The sequence below is a fragment of the Eretmochelys imbricata genome, chromosome 4 (assembly GCF_965152235.1).
Source record: "Eretmochelys imbricata isolate rEreImb1 chromosome 4, rEreImb1.hap1, whole genome shotgun sequence".
Lineage (NCBI taxonomy): Eukaryota > Metazoa > Chordata > Testudines > Cheloniidae > Eretmochelys > Eretmochelys imbricata.
In genome coordinates, this window is record NC_135575.1 from 100,535,129 (window position 1) to 100,557,666 (window position 22,538).

General features: G+C 38.4%; 1 protein-coding gene across 6 annotated transcripts in view; it reads right to left on the bottom strand.

Moving 5' to 3' along the window:
* N4BP2 (NEDD4 binding protein 2) overlaps positions 1-22,538 on the bottom strand; it is a 75,473-nt gene that overhangs the window by 19,100 nt on the left and 33,835 nt on the right. For all 6 annotated transcript variants that reach the window (XM_077815726.1, XM_077815728.1, XM_077815724.1 and 3 more), the window contains 9 exons: positions 20,348-21,620; positions 18,016-18,140; positions 16,758-16,846; positions 12,386-12,462; positions 10,802-10,957; positions 4,854-7,246; positions 2,887-2,972; positions 1,783-1,828; positions 457-677 (listed from right to left, as the gene is read on the bottom strand). In XM_077815726.1, the coding sequence (XP_077671852.1) occupies positions 457-677; positions 1,783-1,828; positions 2,887-2,972; positions 4,854-7,246; positions 10,802-10,957; positions 12,386-12,462; positions 16,758-16,846; positions 18,016-18,140; positions 20,348-21,620 (4,466 nt within the window). The remainder of the gene's footprint in view (positions 1-456; positions 678-1,782; positions 1,829-2,886; positions 2,973-4,853; positions 7,247-10,801; positions 10,958-12,385; positions 12,463-16,757; positions 16,847-18,015; positions 18,141-20,347; positions 21,621-22,538) is intronic.

The window sequence follows — 22,538 nt, forward strand, 5'->3', positions numbered from 1 at the left end:
CAATTAAATCTCTTTTTGAACAAGCATAGCATGGTGCTAATTACAAATTTTTGCATGGCTGTCTCACAAAGAATGCATGAAGCCAATTTGATAAACACATTTCTAAAAGTAAACAACCAAAAATGCAGCTCAGCCAAATGCAAACGCTAACCTGTACACCAAGATATAGCATGATCTGTTTGTGAAACAATTAAGATATTAAACTTTCAAATGACAGATTTATTTTAAAAAGAAACATCAGCTGGCTTTTATCTAGCATCTTAAGTAAACTCTAGCTATCAAAAAACAATTAATAAAATTAGTTAACATCCATCTCAGAAACTCAGCACTAGTCAGCCTGTACAAAGACAGGCAACTATAGAAGCAAAATATGGCTTCTAACCATACCAAACTGTGCGGGGGGGAAAAATCAGTGTGATACAACTTAGACATCATAAAAAGTGGCAATATTCATACCAGGTCCTGTTTCTCCTGTAAGGCTATTTCTTCAGACATTATTTTTCTGAGTGATACTCTTTGAGTCTGTGCATTCCAGTGATCCATAAAAGGGAAAATTTCTGATGTTGCTAGATTTTCGCTGTGTGTCTCTGTTGATGATCGAGAGGGCCAGGCCATTTTCTTCCTCTGAAGTTTACTGTCTGTGCTCTGAGATAAGACTGTGTCGGAGTCATCCAGATCTAATTGGTCAAACAGTACAAAAGCAACAAAAATCTCAAGGTGACAAAATGAAAAAGTCAATACATTTAATTAAAGCAAAGCCAGAAATAATTAAAATACATTTCACCTTACTACATTTTCATTAATTTATTTATTAATAATCTAATTTTATTTAAGCAACTTATATTTTTAGCAAAAATAACATTACATTGCTTCAATCTTCCTCCTCACCCTCTCCCCTGCAAAGTTTATCAAGCTTCATTTTTCTTCTAACTAATAAAAAAGAAACAATCCAGGTGGAATTTTTAAATGCTGGAACCTAACTTACACCTGCAAATAAATAACTGCATATGACCACGTGTGGGATTTTTTATATTCACAGTTACCTTTGTGTGTGTATATATATATTGCATCCACAACTTATGAACAGATATTTAACTATTCGGTCATGTGTTTCTCTTGCGATGTTAATGGCACAGTTTAGCTAATAGGCAAAAACTCTTTTTTAGTCAAAAGGACCAGATTGCAGCTTGAAGTCACAGCCCAGGTTGTGGGTGAGTAGAGAGGGTGTTTGCTGCAGAGGAAGGATTCCTCATAGGGAGCTGAGGGACTGAATGCTTGATTAGCAGATCCATCACCACTTGAACAAGGGTCACATGCATTACCTCCATGCTGGGCCAGTTCTGGTGACCAAGGTGAAAGGATGGGATGCTCACTAAGGCCATGGCCCCTCCCACTTTCTTCTTGCAGAAGGGTAGCCCCACTTGTAGCACTAGCCTGGATCAGTGCCTCTTCTACCCATGGAGACTATATCAGGCCCTTGAACATCCATACAGTCGCAGTCACAATCTCACCCTATGCATTTTGATCCCAGGTAGACATGAGTAAAGCCAATCCTCAGAGTGCTTTAATGCTATTGTTATAAGTCAGTGGTTTGTTTATTTTTATTACCACTGCTAGGGTTGTACGATAATGGTGAGTAGCACATCAAGTCCACTAAATGCAAGCTGAGCTTAACAAATGAAGCAGTTGATTTTCAACAATTTGCAATTTTTTAACCTTACTAGTTTTAGTTTTCGAAAACTAAGCGTTATTACAGTAATTTAAGGGAACAGTACACTGTACCTTGCATAAGCAGCTTATAATATTCCTCTTCTTTCCTTTGTCTCTTCTAATTACAAATATTAAAAAAATCACATTAGTGAACCACAGATATAGGTTTCCCCCTGATGTTAACTCAACAGATGTTACTTTTCAGGTAAACAGGTTTTAAATTCCATTACAATTTTTAAACTTTTTATCTGGAAAAAATGTGTATATATCTAAGATAAGAAATACATTAAGAGGTAAAGTTTTGAAAATAATACTATTTTTCAAGTGACAGATCGAAGTAGTGGTAAGATATCAAATCAGATCTTATAATTAAATTAAGGATTAGACAAACCAAGAGAAGATTGTACCAAAAAATAAGATGCAGTTTGAAGCAGTTTTTCTTCTTACTCTGGCTGAATTCATGATGACATGAGACTCTTAGAAAGAGAACCTTTCTCAATTAGTTAATATAAATATATTTGTTTTCTGTACATAATAGGTAATGTGCACTGAGACTTCCTCTTAAAGAATAAAATCAAGGCTTTTTAAGGTGAAATGTGATTGTTGGTGGATGGTTTTAAAATTCATGTTTAAACAATGGGCAATACATAATAATAGATTGGACATTAACTGATCTTTTTGTGAGAATGTGTATGTTATGATTTTTTTCCCCCATCATTAATCTAATTTTTGCTAATGGTATGCCTTACGGTGTGAAATTTATTCTTCTCTGAAATCCTTCTCATCTTATCCCCCCCAAAATCTGAAAAATGTCAAAGATTTCCTCTTCCTCTCCTTCCCTCCAAAAATGTATTTTAGAAGCAGTGGGGCACTGATGCTCATTTTGAAATTATACTCCATAGTTTGTTTTTATGTTGTATTTTAAGACACTGGTATTATATTGCCTTTAGGTTTTATTTGTTGCAGGGGCAGGTGACACTATATAACTACAATAATTATTTCCTCTGTGCTACATGTCCACTTACCCTATGTATTTTATAAAGTATAGCTAATACTCTCACTGTTACAGTAAATATATAAAATACCTTATATAAATATTTAAACAAATGAAGAAAGAGAAACAAATAGATTGACAAAGCCCAAGTGTAACTTCTTATAAGAAAGAAGCCTACCAACCATAATAGATTCTTTCCATTTCTCATGAATCACTTTGGCCAGATTCAGATCTATATGAACCACATAATCCTCAACAGTTAGTGATCCTTATGGAAGAAAGAAAATATACTCATTAAAGCACTGTACAAAAATTAATCCTATCAAGCATAGCACTGTGGCTTAGCACTAATTAATTTACATTTAGGAAATTTTGCATAAAAATGTCATGCCCGAAAACTGCAGTGACTGCCAAGTTAAATAAAGACACTGAGTTCTGAGCCCTCACCCAACAGGATTCATAAACCAACACAATCTGGAAGGGGCGGGAGAGGGCAAGTTAATATTAATCGCATCTTGTTTAAACCTGACTATTGGAACGACTGGCTCTTTTATACCCTTATAATTTTTAATGCATATTCTTCTTTTATAAGTCCAACCTAGAATTTAATGTCTTTGCAGTTAACTCTGAACCTTGTGACCAATTGTGATGCTGTATTTTTCCCTTATTTAATCTCTCTCCTTGGATAATCATCCCTGAAGAATACATCAGGCATTAGTGTCCTCATTGTTCCCTGCATCACACCCAATTTAGAGAAGCATCCTCCCTAGGAAGCATAAAAGCCAAGAAACCTTTCTACACTAATCAGACAGCAAGAGTGACTATGGTAGCAGCATAATGTAATCTTTCCCCGGCACACCTACGTGATACTAGTACACCTGTCAGTTTCTCAAAAAGAAAAGGAGGGTGATTTAGAGCATGCAAAGAAAGGGGACAGGTCTGAGAAATAGTAACACTGCGCTCCCCCTTTTTACCCCAACCCAAGAAAAATTCTTTTTTTTTTTTTTGCTCACAGCCAAACACATCAATAAATTATAGATTCAAAATGTTATATCAAAGTTTCTAAACTTTATGAAAAATCATTTCAAAGATTACTAAACCTTGTTTTGTTTTTTCAAACCAAGTTCAAGATCAATCAAACCTGTGTACTACCGTATTGCTATCCGGGTCAGAAACCTGGACCCTCTTACAGGCAGACCTGGAGTGGCTAGAGGCATTCCATTTGCACAGTCAGCACCAAATCCTGAGCATAAAAAATGGTTTGATATTGTGCCAAATGTCAGAGTCTCATAAAGATCTGACTTTTCTTCAACCCCCGATTACATTCAAAAGTGGTGCTGCATGCTCTTCAGCCATGTTGCCAGGATATATACATGTTCTCAAACTCTCCATGATCCCACGACGGGATGAAGGCTCTGACCCTACTTGCGAGACCACCCTAGAGATTTGTGATTTGCAGGATTGAGCCAGATCTGAGAACTTCACTAAACAACGCCTGATGTGATACCACCAACCATGGTCACTCTGGCCGGCACAACAGTCCCCAGTGGACTTTGTGTGTTTGATGATTACTTTGTTTTTTCTTTCTTTCTTTCCATTTTCTCTTGATCTCTCCCCTTTTAATTCTAGATCTTGATGCATCTTCAGGTGTTTTCAATGCACGTTTTGTCTCAGACTAATTTTTCACTTAAAAAAATGTTTTATATTATTTTCTCTCTCTCTAACTTTCTTTCATTTCTAATTTGGCATCTCCCTTCCCCATTTACTTGTCCTGTCAAAGGTTCTCTCTCTCTCTTCCTTTTCCCAACCAATCAAAATTTTTCCTCATCATTATCTACCTCTCCATCCTGGGGAAACAGAAAGTAGGTTCTGCTCCAAGCCAGACAAGTGGAAATATTTTCTTGTGATACTCTTCAAATATATATGTGGGCAGAGACAAAAAATTTAAAAGGAATGATAGCTATCTTTGCTGCTATATTTTATGTAATGTTCTGGTTCAGTTCAGTTTTTAAATGAACAAGAGCCTTTGAATAGCACCACAATATCATGAGGAATTCAAAAGTAAGCATAAATAAATAAATTAAAATAGTTTTAAAAAAAAGAACTACATTACATATGTATTTGTATTAATAATTTTTCATGTCCTTACCTGAGTCAATGCCAACTGGCCCAAATATTTCTTTCAGCTGAAGGGCTAGTTCAGGAGGTAATGCCAATTCTAGGCAATTTATATTTATGGATCCTGAGGATAATGAACTAGGGTTCAATAACTTGGTTCTATCTTCATCCATATTAGAAGGTTTGCTTTCTTCCCTATCACCTCCAATTGATATCATAGGATTCCCCTGAGTTTCTTTACAGGTTTCCAGTTCTTCTTCATCACTTGCATAGCTCTTCAAAGGTGCTTGATCCATTTGCAGTAACGGAAGAATCATATTATTTACTTTGGAACTCTCTTGATATGTTTCTGAAAGTTTATTGTCTATCTCCTTATTTAATTTGGGTTTCAAAATGATTGGAGCAGTGTTAAACTCCTTAGGGAAAGTCACAGGTAGACATAAGTCCACATCAAACTGAGACACTACTGGTTTTTCTTCTGTTTCATTAACAAGGCTCATCACCTTTGAGTTTATTTTCTGTGTGTCTGAAACAGATTGCTCAATGATATCTGTTCCTGTATCTTGTGCCTGAGTTCTGGGAGCAATATCATTGGTATTTTTGAGTTTTATGGAAGCACTCGGTGGAAGTCTTGTTAGTGAGTCAGATATTTTAGCATCTGTCTCAAGTATGTCTGTAGTTTCACTCTCTGCATAACACACTGATAAATTGTTTTCTGAAAGTTGAGTGATATCATCAGTCATAATTATTTGGCTGGTTTGTTCAGAATTTTTAAGATTCTCTCTATAGTTTGTATTTGCCTTGAATTCAAGGTCTGGGGTACCTAGCTCAGTTCCTGCCTCCTGCAAGCATTCAATGTCTTCGCCTTTACACAACTTTTCATCAGAATCCAATAGCAGGCCTGTGGCCCAGACAATGTCCTTGTTACATCTTTCATATAAATCCTTCAATGCATCAAATGAAAAGGACCCAAACAGCTTACAAAGAACATTCAGATTTTCAGATTCATCAATACTGATAAGTTCACTTTCTTCTACATACGTGCTTTTATCATACATAACTCTATAGGGGATTTTTTCTTGAGAACTTGAAGCAGCATCCATGTCTTTTGGTCTGAACGCTTCTAATCTGCCATGTAATACTTTGGTATTCTCGGAAATAATATTCTCAGAAGTAATAATTTTCTTTTCTAATCTCCATAAGAGCGCGAAATCCTGTGGCTCAGTCTGTGAATACCTGCTTGGTTGTTTACATATGTGTTTTTTAGGTTTCTCTTCCAGCAAATTAAGTGTAGACAACTGTTCTTCTGGTTTGGAGAGGGCCACACTGCTGTTGGTAAATGTGAGGGCTAATTTATGATGCTTCCGTGTTCTTTTATTTTGTTTGGGCTTTTTCTCACTGATACTTTCACTAGCTACTCTTTCAGGTTCTTGAAAATTTGATTTCTCTGTCTCCTGTAGCTCTTCAGTGCTCACAGATGTTCCATGAAGCACATCCACTGTGTCAAGAACATTTTTGTGTATATCACATTTATTATTTCCAGCTTCATCAGATTCACTTAGGCTTCTCTTTGATATTCTCCTTGATCTATGTTGCCTCTGCCGTAAAGAGCTCATAGCAGGCCAGTCTCCCACCATTTGCAATTCTGGGGTAACTGTATCTGCACCAAGAACACAAAAAGAGTCAGAGGCTAAATTTTCTTCCCCCTGTCTTTTTTCACCAGGTAGTACTTCCTGCTGAATATCTGCCAGGTCCACTTGTGCCTTGTGTGAATCAAGAAGATGCTGGCTGGTTGCTTTATCCTCTTTATCACTCTTCATAGAAGATTTGTCTATTCTTCTAGTTCTTTTGGTTCTCTGCCCGATTGTTTGTTCTACAGGCCAGTCACCCAGAAAGTTTAATAATTCTGGCCTCACTGATACATCCAAAGATGAATCATTTTGTTTCATAATGTTCCTTTCACGTGTTAATACTGGTTCTACTGCAATTTCATTGTACTGATCTTTTTCAGTTTGAACTTCCACAATCTTGTCACTATGTTCTTGAATATGTTCACAAGAACAGATATGCAAGTGTGTGGTTTCTTCAGATTTCACCTCATCAGTTTTACTAGTTTCTGTTTCAGTAATTCTATGTATTTCTTCTCTCTTTACAGCTTTTTCCCCCAAAGGCACTTCCTTTTCTTCATAATCTGATAAACTAATATCCACACCACCTTGAATAATGCTATTCTCAGAAACGTGTTCTCTTAAATTATTTTCAATTTCCTCCTCTTCTTTTCGAAAATATTTATCACCTAAATTATTATTTTCTAGTGCTGAAGATATAGCAGATGCATGTTTCTCCTCTTTAGCTAATTCAGGAAGCTTCAAAGCTGAAGCAAAAAGTCTCTCTTCTTTCACGTAAGCATGTACCTCTTTTTGCCTGTAAGACAAATAATTAAACAGAAGACATTTAAAGAAAACTTAAAAGAAAAAAAAAAACTAACAAGCTAACCCCACTTCCCTACAAACCTCTATTCTGGATTGGGTACTAAATAAATTTAAATTAAAGCTCATAAGCTCTTTAAACCAGGATCCCATATTTTAGTTTTGGATACTATACAATCATTGACCTGAGAGATATATAAAATGTTCACATGCTCCCAACCCATGAAATCTAGGGAGAGGAAAACAGGTTAAAAAGAACTAGCTCAAATCTGAACACTCCCCACGAATAAAAAAAAAACAGCACAGATTTTTACTTGATAAGGGCCCCTCCTTGATTCCAAATAGGGATTACATTTTTCTCTTTCCATTAGTCTATCTCCCTCTACCCCAACCTGCAGTTTCCAACAGGAGCACTAGCCTGGATAATATTCCCACCTTTGCAACAGATATGGTGACTATGTTCAAATATCATGAGTTTCATAGCTTTCCCAAACTCAGATGTTCAATAAAAACTCTAGAAATTAACAGGTAAGGGTTTTAGCCAGGTCCCCATTGCCATATGATGTTTTAAAATCCATTGTAATTCCATTTAATTTTCACAGCCCACCCGACTTTAACAGTACCCCCTAATTTGTACAGAAATGTACGCAAAAAGTCAAAATAATAAATAACTAGATTAAAATGAAATCCCGTTTATTATCACTCAACACAATTAATGTTAACAAGGTGAAAGGAATGCAAGTCAAAACAGGGAAAGAACAGGCTAAAGATTGGATAATCAAAAATTCGGATAATCCAGAGAGCGGCAGGGTTGACAGACAGGGCTCTCACTGCCTGGGGCTCAGGCTGTCAAATCCTAGTTTAGTTAATACAGAGAGACAGATAGTGGAGGCTCGGATAAACAGAGTTCTATTGTATATGATTTTAGTTTTTACATTTTGTGAAAAAATAAAGATTCTGTATAAAAATGCAAATTCTGAATTTTTCCATGGCAAACGGATTTCTAGGATCCCTGCTCATAAGCAAACTAGAGAAATGCGGTCTAGATGGAATTACTATAAGGTGGATGCATAATTCGGTGAAAGCCTGTCTCAAAGAGTAGATACTGTGACAAAGTTCCTCCTCTGCTTTGGTGGGTCCTGCGCTTACTGGATGTTTTGCTCACCTCAGAGATTCACGGCAGCCCTCAGTTTGGCCACTTTTGCTAGTGGCTCAAACCTGCCATTCACTCAGCTAACCTCATCACTGGCCAGCATGGGGAAAAGGAAGGAGAACAATCCCCACAGTCTCTGCTGATCCACCCTAGTGGGTCGGGGGACTGGCCAGGGACCTTCCCCACTGGTGGGACCCACAGTCCAGGTCAACTCCTCCTGTATCCAGTAGGGAGTTGGGGGGATAGGAGGAACCCGGGCCCACCCTCTACTTCAGGTTCCAGCCCAGGGCCCTGTGGATCACAGCTGTCCACAGTGTTTCGTGTAACACCTGTGTGACAGCTACAACTCCCTGGGCTACTACCCCATGACCTCCTCCCAACACCTTCTGTATCCTCACCACAGGACCTTCCTCCTGATGCCAGATAGCATTTGTACGCCTTAGTTCTCCAGCAGCATGCCCTCTAACTCTCAGCTCCTTGCACGCCCCTCACTCACTGAAGTGAGGTCCATTTTAAATCAGGTACCCTGATTAGCCTGCCTGTCTTAATGGATTCTAGCAGCTTCTTAATTGGCTCCAGGTGTCCTAATTAGCCTGCCTGCCTTAACTGGTTCCAGCAAATTCCTAATTGTTCTGGAACCACCCTTACTCAGAGAAAAGGTACCTGCTTAATCTGGGGCTAATATATCTGTCTTCTATCACTCTCCTGTAGCCATCTGGCCCAACCTCGTCACAACAGTTTGTTGTTAAAACGGGAGGACATACGTAGTGGGATCCTGCAAAGGTCAGTCCTGGGTCTAGTACTATTCCACATTTCATTAATGATTTGGATGACAGAGTAGAGGATATGCTTATAAAATTAGCTGATGATACCAAGCTGGGAGGGGATACAAGTACTTTGGAGGACAGAACTATGATTCAAAATGACCTTGACAAAATTAAGAATTGTTCTGAATTCAACAAGATGTAATTCAATAAAGATAAGTACAAAGTAGTACACTTAAGGAGGAAAAATCAAATGCAAAACTATAAATTGGGGAATAACTGCCTAGGCAGTAGTACTGCTAAAAAGGATCTGGGGGTTATAAAGGATTATAAACTGAATATGAGTCAATGATGTAATGCAGTTTCAAAAAAGGCTAATATCATTTTGGGGTGTATTAACAGGAGTGTCGTACGTAAGACACAGGAGGTAATTGTCCTGCTCTATTCGGCACTCATGAGGCCATAGCTGAGTACTATGTCCAATTCTGGGCCCCACACTTTAAGGAAAGATGTGGACAAATTAGAGAGAGTCCAGAAGACAACAACAAAAGCGATAAAAAGTTTAGAAAACCTGATTTATGAGGAAAGGTTAAAAAAAACTGGGCATGTTTATTCTTGACAAAAGATGACTGAAGGTGACCGGATAACAGTCTTCCAATGTGTTACAGTCTGTTACAAAGAGAACAATGATCAATTGTTCTCTATGCCCACTGAAGGAGGGACAAGAAGTAATAGGCTTAATCTGCAGCAAGGTAGATTCAGGTTAAATATTAGGGAAAACTTTCTCACTAGAAGGGTAGTTAAGATCTGCAATAGGCCTCCAAGGGAGGTTGTGGATTCCCCATCACTAGAGGTTTTTAAGAAGAGGTTGGACAAACACCTGTCAGGGATGGTCTATGTTTACTTTGTCCTACCTCAGCATAGGGGGCTGGAGTAGATGACTTGTCAAAGACCCTTCCAACACTACAGTTCTATTATTCTATTTAAGGGATCCATTTCCAAGATACTATAAACACATTCTACATTATCCACTACAGAAGGCCACAGATGCTAACTGCTTACAAAATATGGTTGGGAATATACTCTCAGTATACATATACTCATATAACCCTCAATATAATAAATATATTCCATAATAACAAACAGATCAATCACTCCAATCCTAGCCATAAAAATCATTTACTCCACCAACACCCCACTCTATAAGTACAAAATGCAGACCTAGGGTATTTACATATATATAGGACTATACTCCTTTTAAAAACTTTAGTACACATTTAATAGTTAGTATATAAAAATCTATACTGTACACCCAGTAGTATATTTCCAGTACAGAAGAAAACAAGAGGAAAAAGTTAAGGTTGGTGGACAGCAATAATCTAGTGGACTAATAGTATATCATATAGAAATGGAGAAACAGCTGATTCCCTTAACTGTTCACGTATAAAATTCTTAACCTTGTAAATATAAAAAAACACTAAATTTTTATTAAACTGGGGTTTTTTTGGGTTGGGGGTTTGAACAGTTCTGGGTTATGAGGAGTTAGCCAGCCTTCACTGTTAAAAAAAAAAGTTAAGATTGGAATTGTGTAACAAAGTTTTTTATTTAGGCATATAGAGCAAGTACGTCTTACCCGTAACCTTCCCCCTGACAAAGATCTTCATTCCAATCAGCATTTTCTGATTTGTCTGGGACAGTAGAATTCAAGATTGAGTTAACAGTAAGGCAACGTTCATATCGCTCCAACATTCTTTTGATCTTTTCTTTAGATACACCATGAATGTTTCGCCTAGAGATTAAAAGATAAAAAAAAGTAACATTCCAGATTTTAATACTCAAACAAAGTAGATTGAAAGATGGAATCATTTCTCTTTATGCTGTTATATTTCTAGTTTTGCTTAATATTAAACCTAAGAATTAGGCTAAAATATTTTTTTCTTAAACTGCTCTCTGGGATGTTGTAAACCAGATGCTGGGTGTTTCACCTTCTGTTAGGCAGGCAGGGAGACAAACTGCATAAAGGAGATTCTGGCACTCAGTCCTTTTCCTGTAAGCTATACTCAGTTGAGAACTTCTCAGAGTGGGAAGAAAACATATTTGCCTACTCTGATCTCCCCGCTTCTAGCCATTTGTCAGTGTATCTTATCCCTCTGAGTAGGATTTTGCACTGACTTTGTTACGTCTCAGAAAACAATTTGCTTGGCAGTGGCCTGAGCTAGGGTATGTAAATCCTGGCCAGTGTGGCAAGCAGAGGGGAAAAGGGGTTGAGGGGAGGGGAGAAAACCCCAAGTAAGTCCTAGCAGCAAGAAATGGTGGTACCCACCACTCCATGGAAGGAAATCAACTCACAGCTGTTCCAGAAGGATCCCCATAAGCACCCACCATCTGAGAGCTGCATTAGCTATGTGTTCAACCCAGATGGTAATGCCTAGGAAAAGTTGTAACCAAGCTTCCACTGGTGGTTCAACAGAGCTTGTCTCCAGGAGCTTGTTCTGCTCACATGAAGAAGTGACTGCTACTCTAGTGCATAAGGTAGGAGGGACACTTGGAATCAGGACAGCCAACAGCGGAATAGATCACCTCAATGCAAGGACAGACCCAATATGATGAGACAAACCCTGGATGCTTTCCAGGGGTCCTACTGGATCTATCATTGTGCCTGGATTTCCAAGAGATATTTTAGGGATGAATATACATTTGCACAGCTTTCTGAAGATTTAAAGGTTTCAGAGTAGCAGCCATGCTAGTCTGTATTCACAAAAAGACAAGGAGTACTTGTGGCACCTTAGAGACTAACCAATTTATTTGAGCATAAGCTTTCGTGAGCTACAGCTCACTTCCAGCTCACGAAAGCTTATGCTCAAATAAATGTGTTAGTCTCTAAGGTGCCACAAGTACTCCTTTTCTTTTTGAAGATTTAAAGTGTCATATAAATGACAAAGATGCCTTTCTGGCTGCAAGCTAATTTATTTTGAAACTGGATACAAAAATAAACAAAATGATTAAAGGAATTTCTCAAACCCGACACAGACATAATAAAGTTGTAAGCAGAACAGTTAAAATAAAAAGTTAATCAGGTGTTTATTTAATTGTTAACAAGGGGCTTACTGATGTTTTGGAGCCTCAATGGCCATTGTCAAGGTAAAAAAAAGTTATTTTAAAGAGGATAAATGAAAGATGAAGCAGCTTACTTCAATATCTTCTACAATATTTTTACCTTTCAAGCTCTTTTGGTTTAAACTTCCACCAAGTATCAGGCTCTCGGAACATAACTTTGTATTTGTACTGCTGAGACTGAATAAAAATAAATACAAAATACATCAGTGATGTCATATTTCCATGAAAGAGCACACAATGTACAAGACAGACACATATCAGGTTCCCATTTTACAAAACAAGTTAAACACTCCAAAAATACACTAACCATGTATCAGCCTTCATTTATGGTTACACAGATAGGGATTTTTCAAAGCAGTCTAGGTTACTTAGATACATATCTTCCTTTAAAATTAATGAAATGTATCTCACATCTCAACCACAGTCTCTACGTGACAGAGCTAATTTAGTTTTGTCCAAGCAACATTCTGAAAAATCTCACTATTTTAAGAACCATTTCTTTCCCTTTTTTCAACCTTTTCTTATTTCCGTTAGCTGCAAGCATGGAGCTCTTTCTCCTTCTAGAATACTATGTGGTATCTTCTCAAGGCAAAAACAAATCTGCTTTAAATCTAGCCAAGAGAAATCACTTAGGAGACGATTGTCCCCCATTCCTATCTTCAGGACCATTCCTATTGTCCTGGAGACACACCAAAGCACTTTCCTGGAAACAGAACTTAAAGTATTTTCCTTATACTTTCATGAAGTATGCAACACTACCAAGAAGATAGCCATGAACTGATGGCACTCAAAAGTACCTTTTTAAAACCTTCCACAATTAACACTGTAGCTATGACCGGGTATAAAATTAGACCCCATTCATAAAAATAATCTAAATATTGAACAAGTCCCACCTTTCACCTGTCCATCACACATGCTGAGGGCTGGACTTGATGACCTCTAAAGGTCCCTTCCAGCTCAACATTTCTATGATTCTATGCAGCTAAGGTAGAATATTTTTTACTAACCACTTCAATCCTGTGTTAATATCTTTTGAGCAAAGAAGTGCTTTCATATCTACAAGGGCATTAAATCCCGAGGAGACCTATTTTTATTTTTTAAGTTAATTTACTGTGCTGAAAAGTACCAACCTGACAGTACTGCTGAGTTAAGTCCTCTATTTATCAACAAAACCAGTTATAATACAGGAAGTGGCAGCAGAAGATTCTAACACTTTCCCACTGATGTGCCTAAACCCAGACTAGGATGAAAACCTCTTGGGGTAAGAAAGTAGATCAATCCTCATCCCAATTCAACTCTCAGACTCTTGGCTGAGGCTGCCAACAAAGTTGACAATTAGTTCTAATTTGAGGGTTTGGTTTGGTTTGTTCGCAATACTGACATGGACGACTTTTAAAACTAGGCTTCAATGCCATATCACAAGTGGGAGATCCAAACAAAGAGACCATTTCCAGTCCTTGGTATTCTTTTTAACAAGCATAAGTGAGCTTCCTTAATATAAGGATTTGAAAGTACCTTTTAAATATAAAGTATCTTACCAAACATAGTGATGAATGGACAATGGAAAATAAGAAAGTTTTAATCAGAATATCTATCCTGGATCTGAGAAACCTCCCCAGAAAATGTTTGGTTTGAAAATTCCTGACCAGCTCTAGTACTGGATCCTGTAAAATGGTTCAGTAAGTTAAGTTACTTTAAAAATTAAATAAAATCTAAGAAGTAAAATGCATGTGTGATGTTATTGACATGAACTGTGACCATATAGATCACTGTTGCAACCAAGGTCCTATAGTTGAATCAAATCTTGTACAAAGGAGGTCAAGTAAGGTATCTATGGAAAGGTTGTAATTTGCTAGTTATGATTATGCTGTCTGTATGTGTGTATCATTTTTGTATTGGAAGTTATGAATATTGGCTATGTACTTGTATCTCAATGTGTTTGATTCTAAGTAGCTTCAGTGAAGCACTTGGTCAGCTTCTTGAGAAAGGACTATTCTGAGTAAGTGCCCAATCAAGAAACACTTAACGGACAATGGACTTCGGGAGACGCCAATCCAGATTTGAGCTTTCCTGGGAACATTCAAACTAACATGTTAACAATGGCATCAGCCTTCAAAAAGCTGAATCATTTATGGACATGTGACTTGCCCAGGTGGCTACAAACTCCATCTTCTAGCTGTGATTTTGAACAGAAAAACGAAGGGGTTTCCACCCCCGAGAGAGAATATAAAAGGCCCTGGAAGCCTCTCCATTTGATCTTCAAATGGCTCAAGAGATAACCTCTCCACCCCAAAGAGATTCCAGAAAGAAACTGGAACAAAGGATTGTAACTACAGGGGTGTGAGTGATTGCTGGGCCCACGCCATAAGCCACAACATTGGTCTGAAAAGGATTGGGCCCAGACTAGGAAGGAGTCTAGTCTGTGAAAGAAGCTCACTGGAACATCTCTGAAGGTGAGATTTACTTGTATTCAGTGTCCTACTGTATTACGCTTAGACTTGCGTGTTTTGTTTTATTTTGCTTGGTGACTTACTTTGTTCCGTCTGTCATTACTTGGAACCACTTAAATCCTAGTTTTTATACTTAATAAAATCACTTTTGCTTATTAACTAATCCAGAGTAAGTAATTAATACCCGGAGGAGCAAACAGCTGTGCATATCTCTCTATCAGTGTTAGAGAGGGCAGACAATTTATGAGTTTACCCTGTATAAGCTTTATACAGAGTAAAACGGATTTATTTGGGGTTTAGGCTCCCAGAAAGACTGAATACTGGGTGCTGGGAAAGTCCCTGTTAACTAAGAAGCCCCTGAGCTGAGTGGATCTCAATTTCAGTGAACTGCAAAGAGGTGTGGCCCAACCTCTGGGTCTGTGCTGAAGCTGACTGAAGTGTCTAACTCAGCAAGACAGGAGTGGAGGGAAGCCTCTTCTGGCAGGGGGGTTTGTTCTCAGTGGTATCCCAGCACATCTAGTGACAGTCTTGAGGGAGTTTCTGTGACCCAACCCGTCACAGCGTGTTCCACATGCATAGCACCCTTTAAAAAAAAAAAAAGACCACTTTTTGTTAAAAGCCTAAAAATGCATACCGGTTTGAAATTATTGACCTAAGCATTCAGAATTGGGCTCCAAATATAGAAGGACCAGAAGAGTACTGTGAATTTCTGCCATTCCTAAGGCCCGGTCTACACTAGCAAATTAGGTCAGCATAATTACACTGCTCAGGAAACATCCACAGCTCTAACCAGTGTAGTTAAGCCAACCTAAGTCTCCATGTAAACAGCACTAGGTCAACAGAAGAATTCTTCCGTGAATCTAGTGATGCCTCTCAGGAAGGTGGATTACCCACACCAGTGGGAGTATCCCTCCCATCAGGATAGGTGGTGTCTACACTGAAGCGCTACAGTGGTGTGGCTGCAGCTGTAGCATTTTAAGTGCAGACAAGCCTTAAGATACCATTGCTTCAAAGGGCCGAGATTCCTCAACTTGCACTGAAGTCAATGGAACAGATCTTCAGATGACATCTGTTGTCAAAGCTCCACAATGGAGCTATGACAACTTATACCAGCCGAGGATGTATTCCAATAGGCATTACTCGCACTAAGGGCCTCACAGAATTGGGAGCGAAATGATCAGAAGATGAAGAAAAGACAATATTACAAAAAAAATGTATCACTAACAAACATTACAGCAGCATTATTTTGACTAACTAAATATGAGTCATATACTCAATACAAATTGATTCATCTAGCCTGCCTTCAACTGAGCTAACAGTATTTCATAACTGCTTATAGAAGATATGAAAAGCTTTACAAATAGGCTCACCTGTATCCTAATAAAACCCTGTAATATTGCTACTTAAACACTTTAGTGGGATTTCCAGTTGTAGAGTATATTTATTTTCAAATATTTCAGCTAAATAAAATATAACACTACAGGACAATTTGATCTTCAAATCAGTATTTAAGACACACTTCTTATGTGAAACTTATCAACAGTAGTCCAGCAAATAAAAGAAAGTTAGGCCTCCATCTATCATTTGGTGCTTGTGTCACTGAATTACACTGGATGTCAAAATTAGGATGAGGCAGGGACTGTATTCTTGGCTTTCTGTAGAGCATCACCAACCCCATTGTTGGTACTCAGCTAATCTGAGCAGTAAGAAAAACTAGCTAACAGTGTTATTGATTATGCATAAGGAAGAACAGAATCCAGCTTACTCTTCAAAATGTGTATTTGCTCTGGGGTACAAAACACTTGAATTTGTCAGTAAAATAAGCAGATAAAACACTCAGACCTACACAAAGCAGAATATTTAATGACATGGTACCGTTTTTACACTTTTTTTTAATTGTGTGCTTGATCCAACTCCTGTTGAACTCAAACAGAAGCTGGACTGAGCCCCATAACCGCTCTTTAAAATGTTCTCAGGTCAGTTACCAATCTCTTTGCACATTGCTCAAATCATCATACTAACCAAAGCAACATAAGGCTTCATCTCCCATGCCTGTACGTTTGTGTTGTCTATTATTATAGGAGAGATTCTCTTTTCAAAGGCTTCTTTAGCTGAAACACAAACGCATATAGAAGAGCGAGGTGTGGTTAATTTCTTGATAATAAAAATCGACATCTAATGTTAATTTTAATCTTTTAAAAGACACCATGTTTAACCAGTTGCCAAAATAACTATTTTTGGAGTCTGATTTCTCTGCCACTCAAGCACATATTTTATTTAAATTCACCACCCTCCAAATATAAAAACCTGCAATTACGTTGTATTGCACACATTGAAATAATATAAGTATGATAATAAAGAAATGGAAATGCAGATATATAATACACCAATATGACTAATCAGTAAATTATACTAAAAACTACATGATCACCTTCAAGTGGACTTCTTTGTTGCATACAAAATTCTTGGCCTTATAACAGTCTTAAGAAAAGTCCACTCTGTAAACTGTATAAAATATGAAAAATAAAAAAAAATTGTGTAGTTTTTACACACAATAACAAAATGTTTATCAGTTGCTTTAAAAAAAAACAACAGAAGGCAGTATTAAAGTAGCCTGCACAACCAGAGTTGCTGTTAAGTGTGTACTTTTCCTATAAACCCATTTTTTTAATAGGTTTAGAACACGCCTGCAAAAATATCATATTTAAAATTTAGCACATAAAAGCTTGAAAATAATTGCTTAGTGAAGAGTTTCAGCAGGAGAAACAGAAAAAAATCTTTTGTTGGTGAAAATCGCTGTTTACTGGTTTCCTCTATTTTTGGTTGTTTCCTAATTTTTGTCAATGTAGTGCTCTATAAGGAACATTAGTTCAAAGGCAGGGAAAAGATCTGGATAGATGCCATATGTGTAACACATCCACTGTCATGGATAGCATCTGAGTGCAAATAATGATTATTGATCTTAATCTTGGAAGGAATCCTCCTGAGAGCTAGCACAGATTACCACTCAATAAGTAGAACCTAATGCAACATATATACCCTGATATAATTCCAGGAGAAAATAATCCTTCAGTGCTGAATTGGACATTTGTTAGCAAACAGCACATTAGATAGGCCATTCTGGAGTCTAGGATCCTATTTTTGTCAATATTATTTAAAATGTATACCTCTAAAAGGGGATTAAAGCTCATCCCGTGGTACAACTACAGGAAAGCCTGCTTTTATAATAGTTTTAAGCAATCCGCAAAGCAGTTGAGCTAATCCCCTATACAGTTCTTACCTCGTTTCCTGTTCCACTCATGTGCTTCTCCTAAGCAATTTGCATCATATTGATATTGTCCGTTTTTGTAAAAGTAATCATCAGTACTAAGAATGATTCCACTTGGGTTATCCTCAAGCAAAGTCCTGTGAAATATCACAAAGACAAAACAATACATTTTCCCAATTTTTGTCTCCTTTTATCAACAATATATGTGAACCAAATATTAACTCCTTTTGGATTTACATTAGATATACAACAGAGAATGGCTTAGTGATCTAAACCTCAGGTTCTAAAAACCAGTTTTCATTCCTAGCAAGTAGGGTTGCCTCAACCTTACTTTCTTCCACTGCAGAAAAATTAAGATTCATGGAGTCTACTGTGTACAGATTTTTTGAACAAGACCTTTCAAACTGAAGTTTTGTCTTCTCTTAATGGATATTAAAGATCCTCTAGCACTTTCTGTGAAAAAGAGAGTGTGCTTTAGGCACCTTCAAAATTTCTTTGTGCCATGTGCAGAGTGCTATACATGGTTTATCCACCTGTGGACACCCACAAACCTGGCGTACACCCTCCAAACCAGTAGTAGATGTGTCTCAGTGACAGGTTTACTGACTCCTGCACACACTTCTTGATTCATTCCCAGGGGCACAGGGAGCAAATGCATCTGAAGGAAGGTTCAGCCCCAGGAAGAGGGTAGGTGACAATACAACTGTCACCCTCTAATGGGGAGGTTATAGGCATTTGGTCTCTATGAAAGCAGCTGCTGGGAAACACCCTAGCTATGTGGCTCCTCCAGTTCCTTCTGCTGAGGAGCAGAGGGGAGGTTTTGGAGGGAAGAATAGGATGGGGTAGAGAAAGAAAAAGCCTCCATGTTGATCGTCCAATACTTCTGCAAACCCTAGGAACTCAGAGGTTTTGGAAGCAGAATGCCCCTATTCCTTCTAGGCAGCAGTGGAGGGGCGGAACCCCATGCCCTGCTGGAAGACTGAGCATGCAGCTCATGTATCCCAAGTATTCTGTGCACGAGACTATTGTGCTGGGGATGACAGGACCCTCAAATATTTTTAATGGAAGCGGACAGTTACAGTAATTGAAAGAAATTGATAATAGTTTGGAGTAAAAACATATCTAAGAAGAGTGTGAAAGACACTTCAAGAATTCATACTACAGAATAAGAGAAAAGAAATTAAAGACTAACTTGACAGAAAAAACGCAAGGGGAAAAATATAATTTCAAAAAATACCTAATAATAGAACCTAACAGAAAAATAAATATCTGTATATAATGATATGCTTCTGCATCAACAGTCCCACACAAAGTTTTATTTGCATAACTAGCAGTATGACATATCTACAGAAGTCTAAAATTGATTACTATATGTATATTAAAAGTCTAACTATCAAAAAGCTTTCTGGGAGTTCCCCAGAAAACAAAGGGCTGGATTCTCAAGTTCACTATGCACTACTCATTTGGTTTAAAGTGAACTTAAACAGGCCAGAGATTTCCGCAGAATTCTGCCAGGGGGAATGTCAACAATTATAAACCTGTCAGACCTGACATATTCCCAGCTAAACCCATCCTTGATGCCATGTGGAGGTTGGGGCATCTCAGAAGTGGCGCAGGGACAGGAGGGGCAAGGTGGAGCTGAGCTGTATTAAACCTGATCCTCTGCTCGCATAAGCTCCATTATGGAGTTCGCACCAGTGACAGACATTAGAGTAGCCCCCCAATTGTTCTAACCTCCACCAGCAACAGCTGGCCAAGGATCAGGGAGATGCAACTGGCCCAGCTCCCTGCAGTTACCAGTGTCCACTATGTCTGAGTGCAGTGTGGACATTATGATGAATTGGGGCTTAAATGAGGCCATTTGCAAACACCAGAAAACTATTTTTTGTTGTTGCTTTCTCTTGTTAATAAATCCTACAATAATACTGCTAAGTCAGTAGTTCCCAAACTTTTTTGTCTGTGCCACTCTGGGAGCCACGGTCGGGAGACAGCGCCAGGACACAGTCAGAGCTGGGGGTCGTGGTCAGGAGTGGGACCAGCGCTGCAGCTGGGGCCTTAACTGGGAGCAGGGCACAGGGCTCCGGTCGGGGCTGCGAGCCAGGGGCTGCAACTGAGAGCAGGTCCATGGCTGGGAGCTGCAGCCGATGACCAAGGCCAGACCTGTGGCTGGGGCCAGAGTGGAGCTAGGGGGCAGAGCGGGGATCGGTGGCGCTCCCTCCACACCCCCTGTGAGGGCTGGCCTGGGACCCACCAAGCCCCCACCAAACATTCCTCCACCCACCTCAGTTTGGGGACCACTGTGTTAAGTGATTTCTCTTATAAATACATAATATGAATGTTCTACCTTGCCAAAAAAGACTTTCCTGATCCTGGAACCCCTCTGAGAAGAACAAGTACTTGACCTACAAGATGTGTCTTTTTCCTCATCACTGGACAAACGGGTGGTTGGTGTACTTGAGAGAGGTTCATTTTTTGGATTCCATCTTGATTTCCCCATACCTTCGGAGAAGCGTTGCTATCCCAGACATGTGAAACCACTGGAGGAGGAAAAGGCATTCCTTTGCCATGCGTCCTGTAGTCTGCAAGAGGTCTCCATTGTCCCGGACTGATAGCTACTGGAGTTACAAAGCTGTGACTTCCACTTGATGGATAAAACACAGGAGCCACTGGATTCCAAGGAGGCTGTGGAGATTGCTGTGGTGGTGGAGAAAAATGTAAATTCCTTCTCTGCTGAACATCTACAAGCTGTGGCAATTTGAAACTGGATCCTTCAAGAGATTCAGACACTTCAGGGAGAGAAATGCTTTTTTGGCCACTACACACAGCCATTACACCTTCCTGTTGTTCAAGGTATTTTGAGCTGGAATTTCCACTAGCTGTTGTACCAGCTTCTACAAATCCCTGGAAAAAATGACTAGACGCATCAAACAAACTTCCATGGTCTGAAACAATATTCTGTGATTGATTACGATTTCTACAAGCCACTTCCAAGTTTGCTGGTTTAATGACTTCTGGAGCATTGTCAGTATCAATTTCTGGCAGACTAGAGCTTACTGATACTTGTGCAAAAATGTCCATGTCAACTAATGAACTATCCTTTGTCTGAATGCTAGATTTACTTACAGCTGGCTGAGAAGATTTGCGACCCTCTGAGATTAACATAGATGAGAAGTTTTCAAATTTCTCATTCTCGGTCTCTGCTTGCTGCAGAGAAAACAGTACATTAAACCCTAAACTGGATTTTTCACTCTCAGGAAATTCATTAATGCCATTAGAATTACTCTGGTCAGATGTCATAGGCTGCTTTCCTGTGATTTTGTCATTTGTGGAATCATACAATTTGTCTCTCAGACTGTATTTCTCAAAAGCAGTTTGTATCAAGGAATCTAGCTCTTCAGTCAGCTGAATATCAGGTGATGGGATCTTTACTGATTCTTCTTTAAAGTTCACAATATCTTCTTTTGCACAACTTTCGCCCACTATTTCATTTGAAACAGAGCTTTGCTGGTTAACGAGAGACAGAGATGATGCTATTGAATCAAAACCTGAGACTCTTGAAGATGCTACTCCCTTAGCAGCTGTGGAAAGTTCTAGCAGACAATCCATAGCATTTTCAACTGTTAAATAAGATAAAGAAAATAAATCAAAGAAAATGATCATGGTAAGCAATCCAGCCTAATTTTAATCCAATTTAAATAACTTTTTACAATCTATAATTCAAGAAATATTATTTATAACAAACCCTGAATTTCAGAGATAGTAAACAGAAAATTTACCGATTCATTTGCTAACATATTTTCCTCCTACCTTTACAACAAATGTTGCTCACCTGGGACAAGACCCGACTGAATCTGCACACACTGCAATACACCACCATAATATGCAAAAAAGTAAATAAACTGTGAAGCTAAGTTTAACTCTGGGTACAAAGGAAAAGATTACACAGATTGATTAACTGGAATACTTGTTTCTAGTCTGTACTACACAGGAGAAATAGGGTTAAATAAATTGAAATAATCACTAAAAGGAGAATTGTAGCAGTACAAATTAAAAAAAGACAGGCACAGAAACCTTTCTTTGTTATAGTCAGGGCTAGTTAAAAGCATTAATGACAAAAAAAAGCAGGGGAAGGGGGCACGGGAGTCTTCAGATGACTCAAATAAGATGGAACTTACCAGTTTATTCCAAAGAACTATGTAGAAAGAAATTGCACACTAAAAAAAAAAAAGGGGGGGGGGGGTTCCTAAAGTCCAGCTCTTTCAGCACAGCTAGGTAGATCTTCTCTTTAATTTAGAGAATCTGACTAGCCTTTCCTCCTTGTTTATTACACAACTATCACTCCATAAAAAAGTGATAGTGATAAGTTTCCCTTTTTGAATCTGTTCACAGGAGGAAGATAACAAAATATAGTCAAAAACCACCCCTCCATGCCAAAGATGACACAATGAATCTGAGAAGAGAAACAGACTTTTTCTTGTGAACAATCTTCTCTCCCCCTTCCATCTTATTTGCTCTCTCAGAGTACTTGGGCAGGC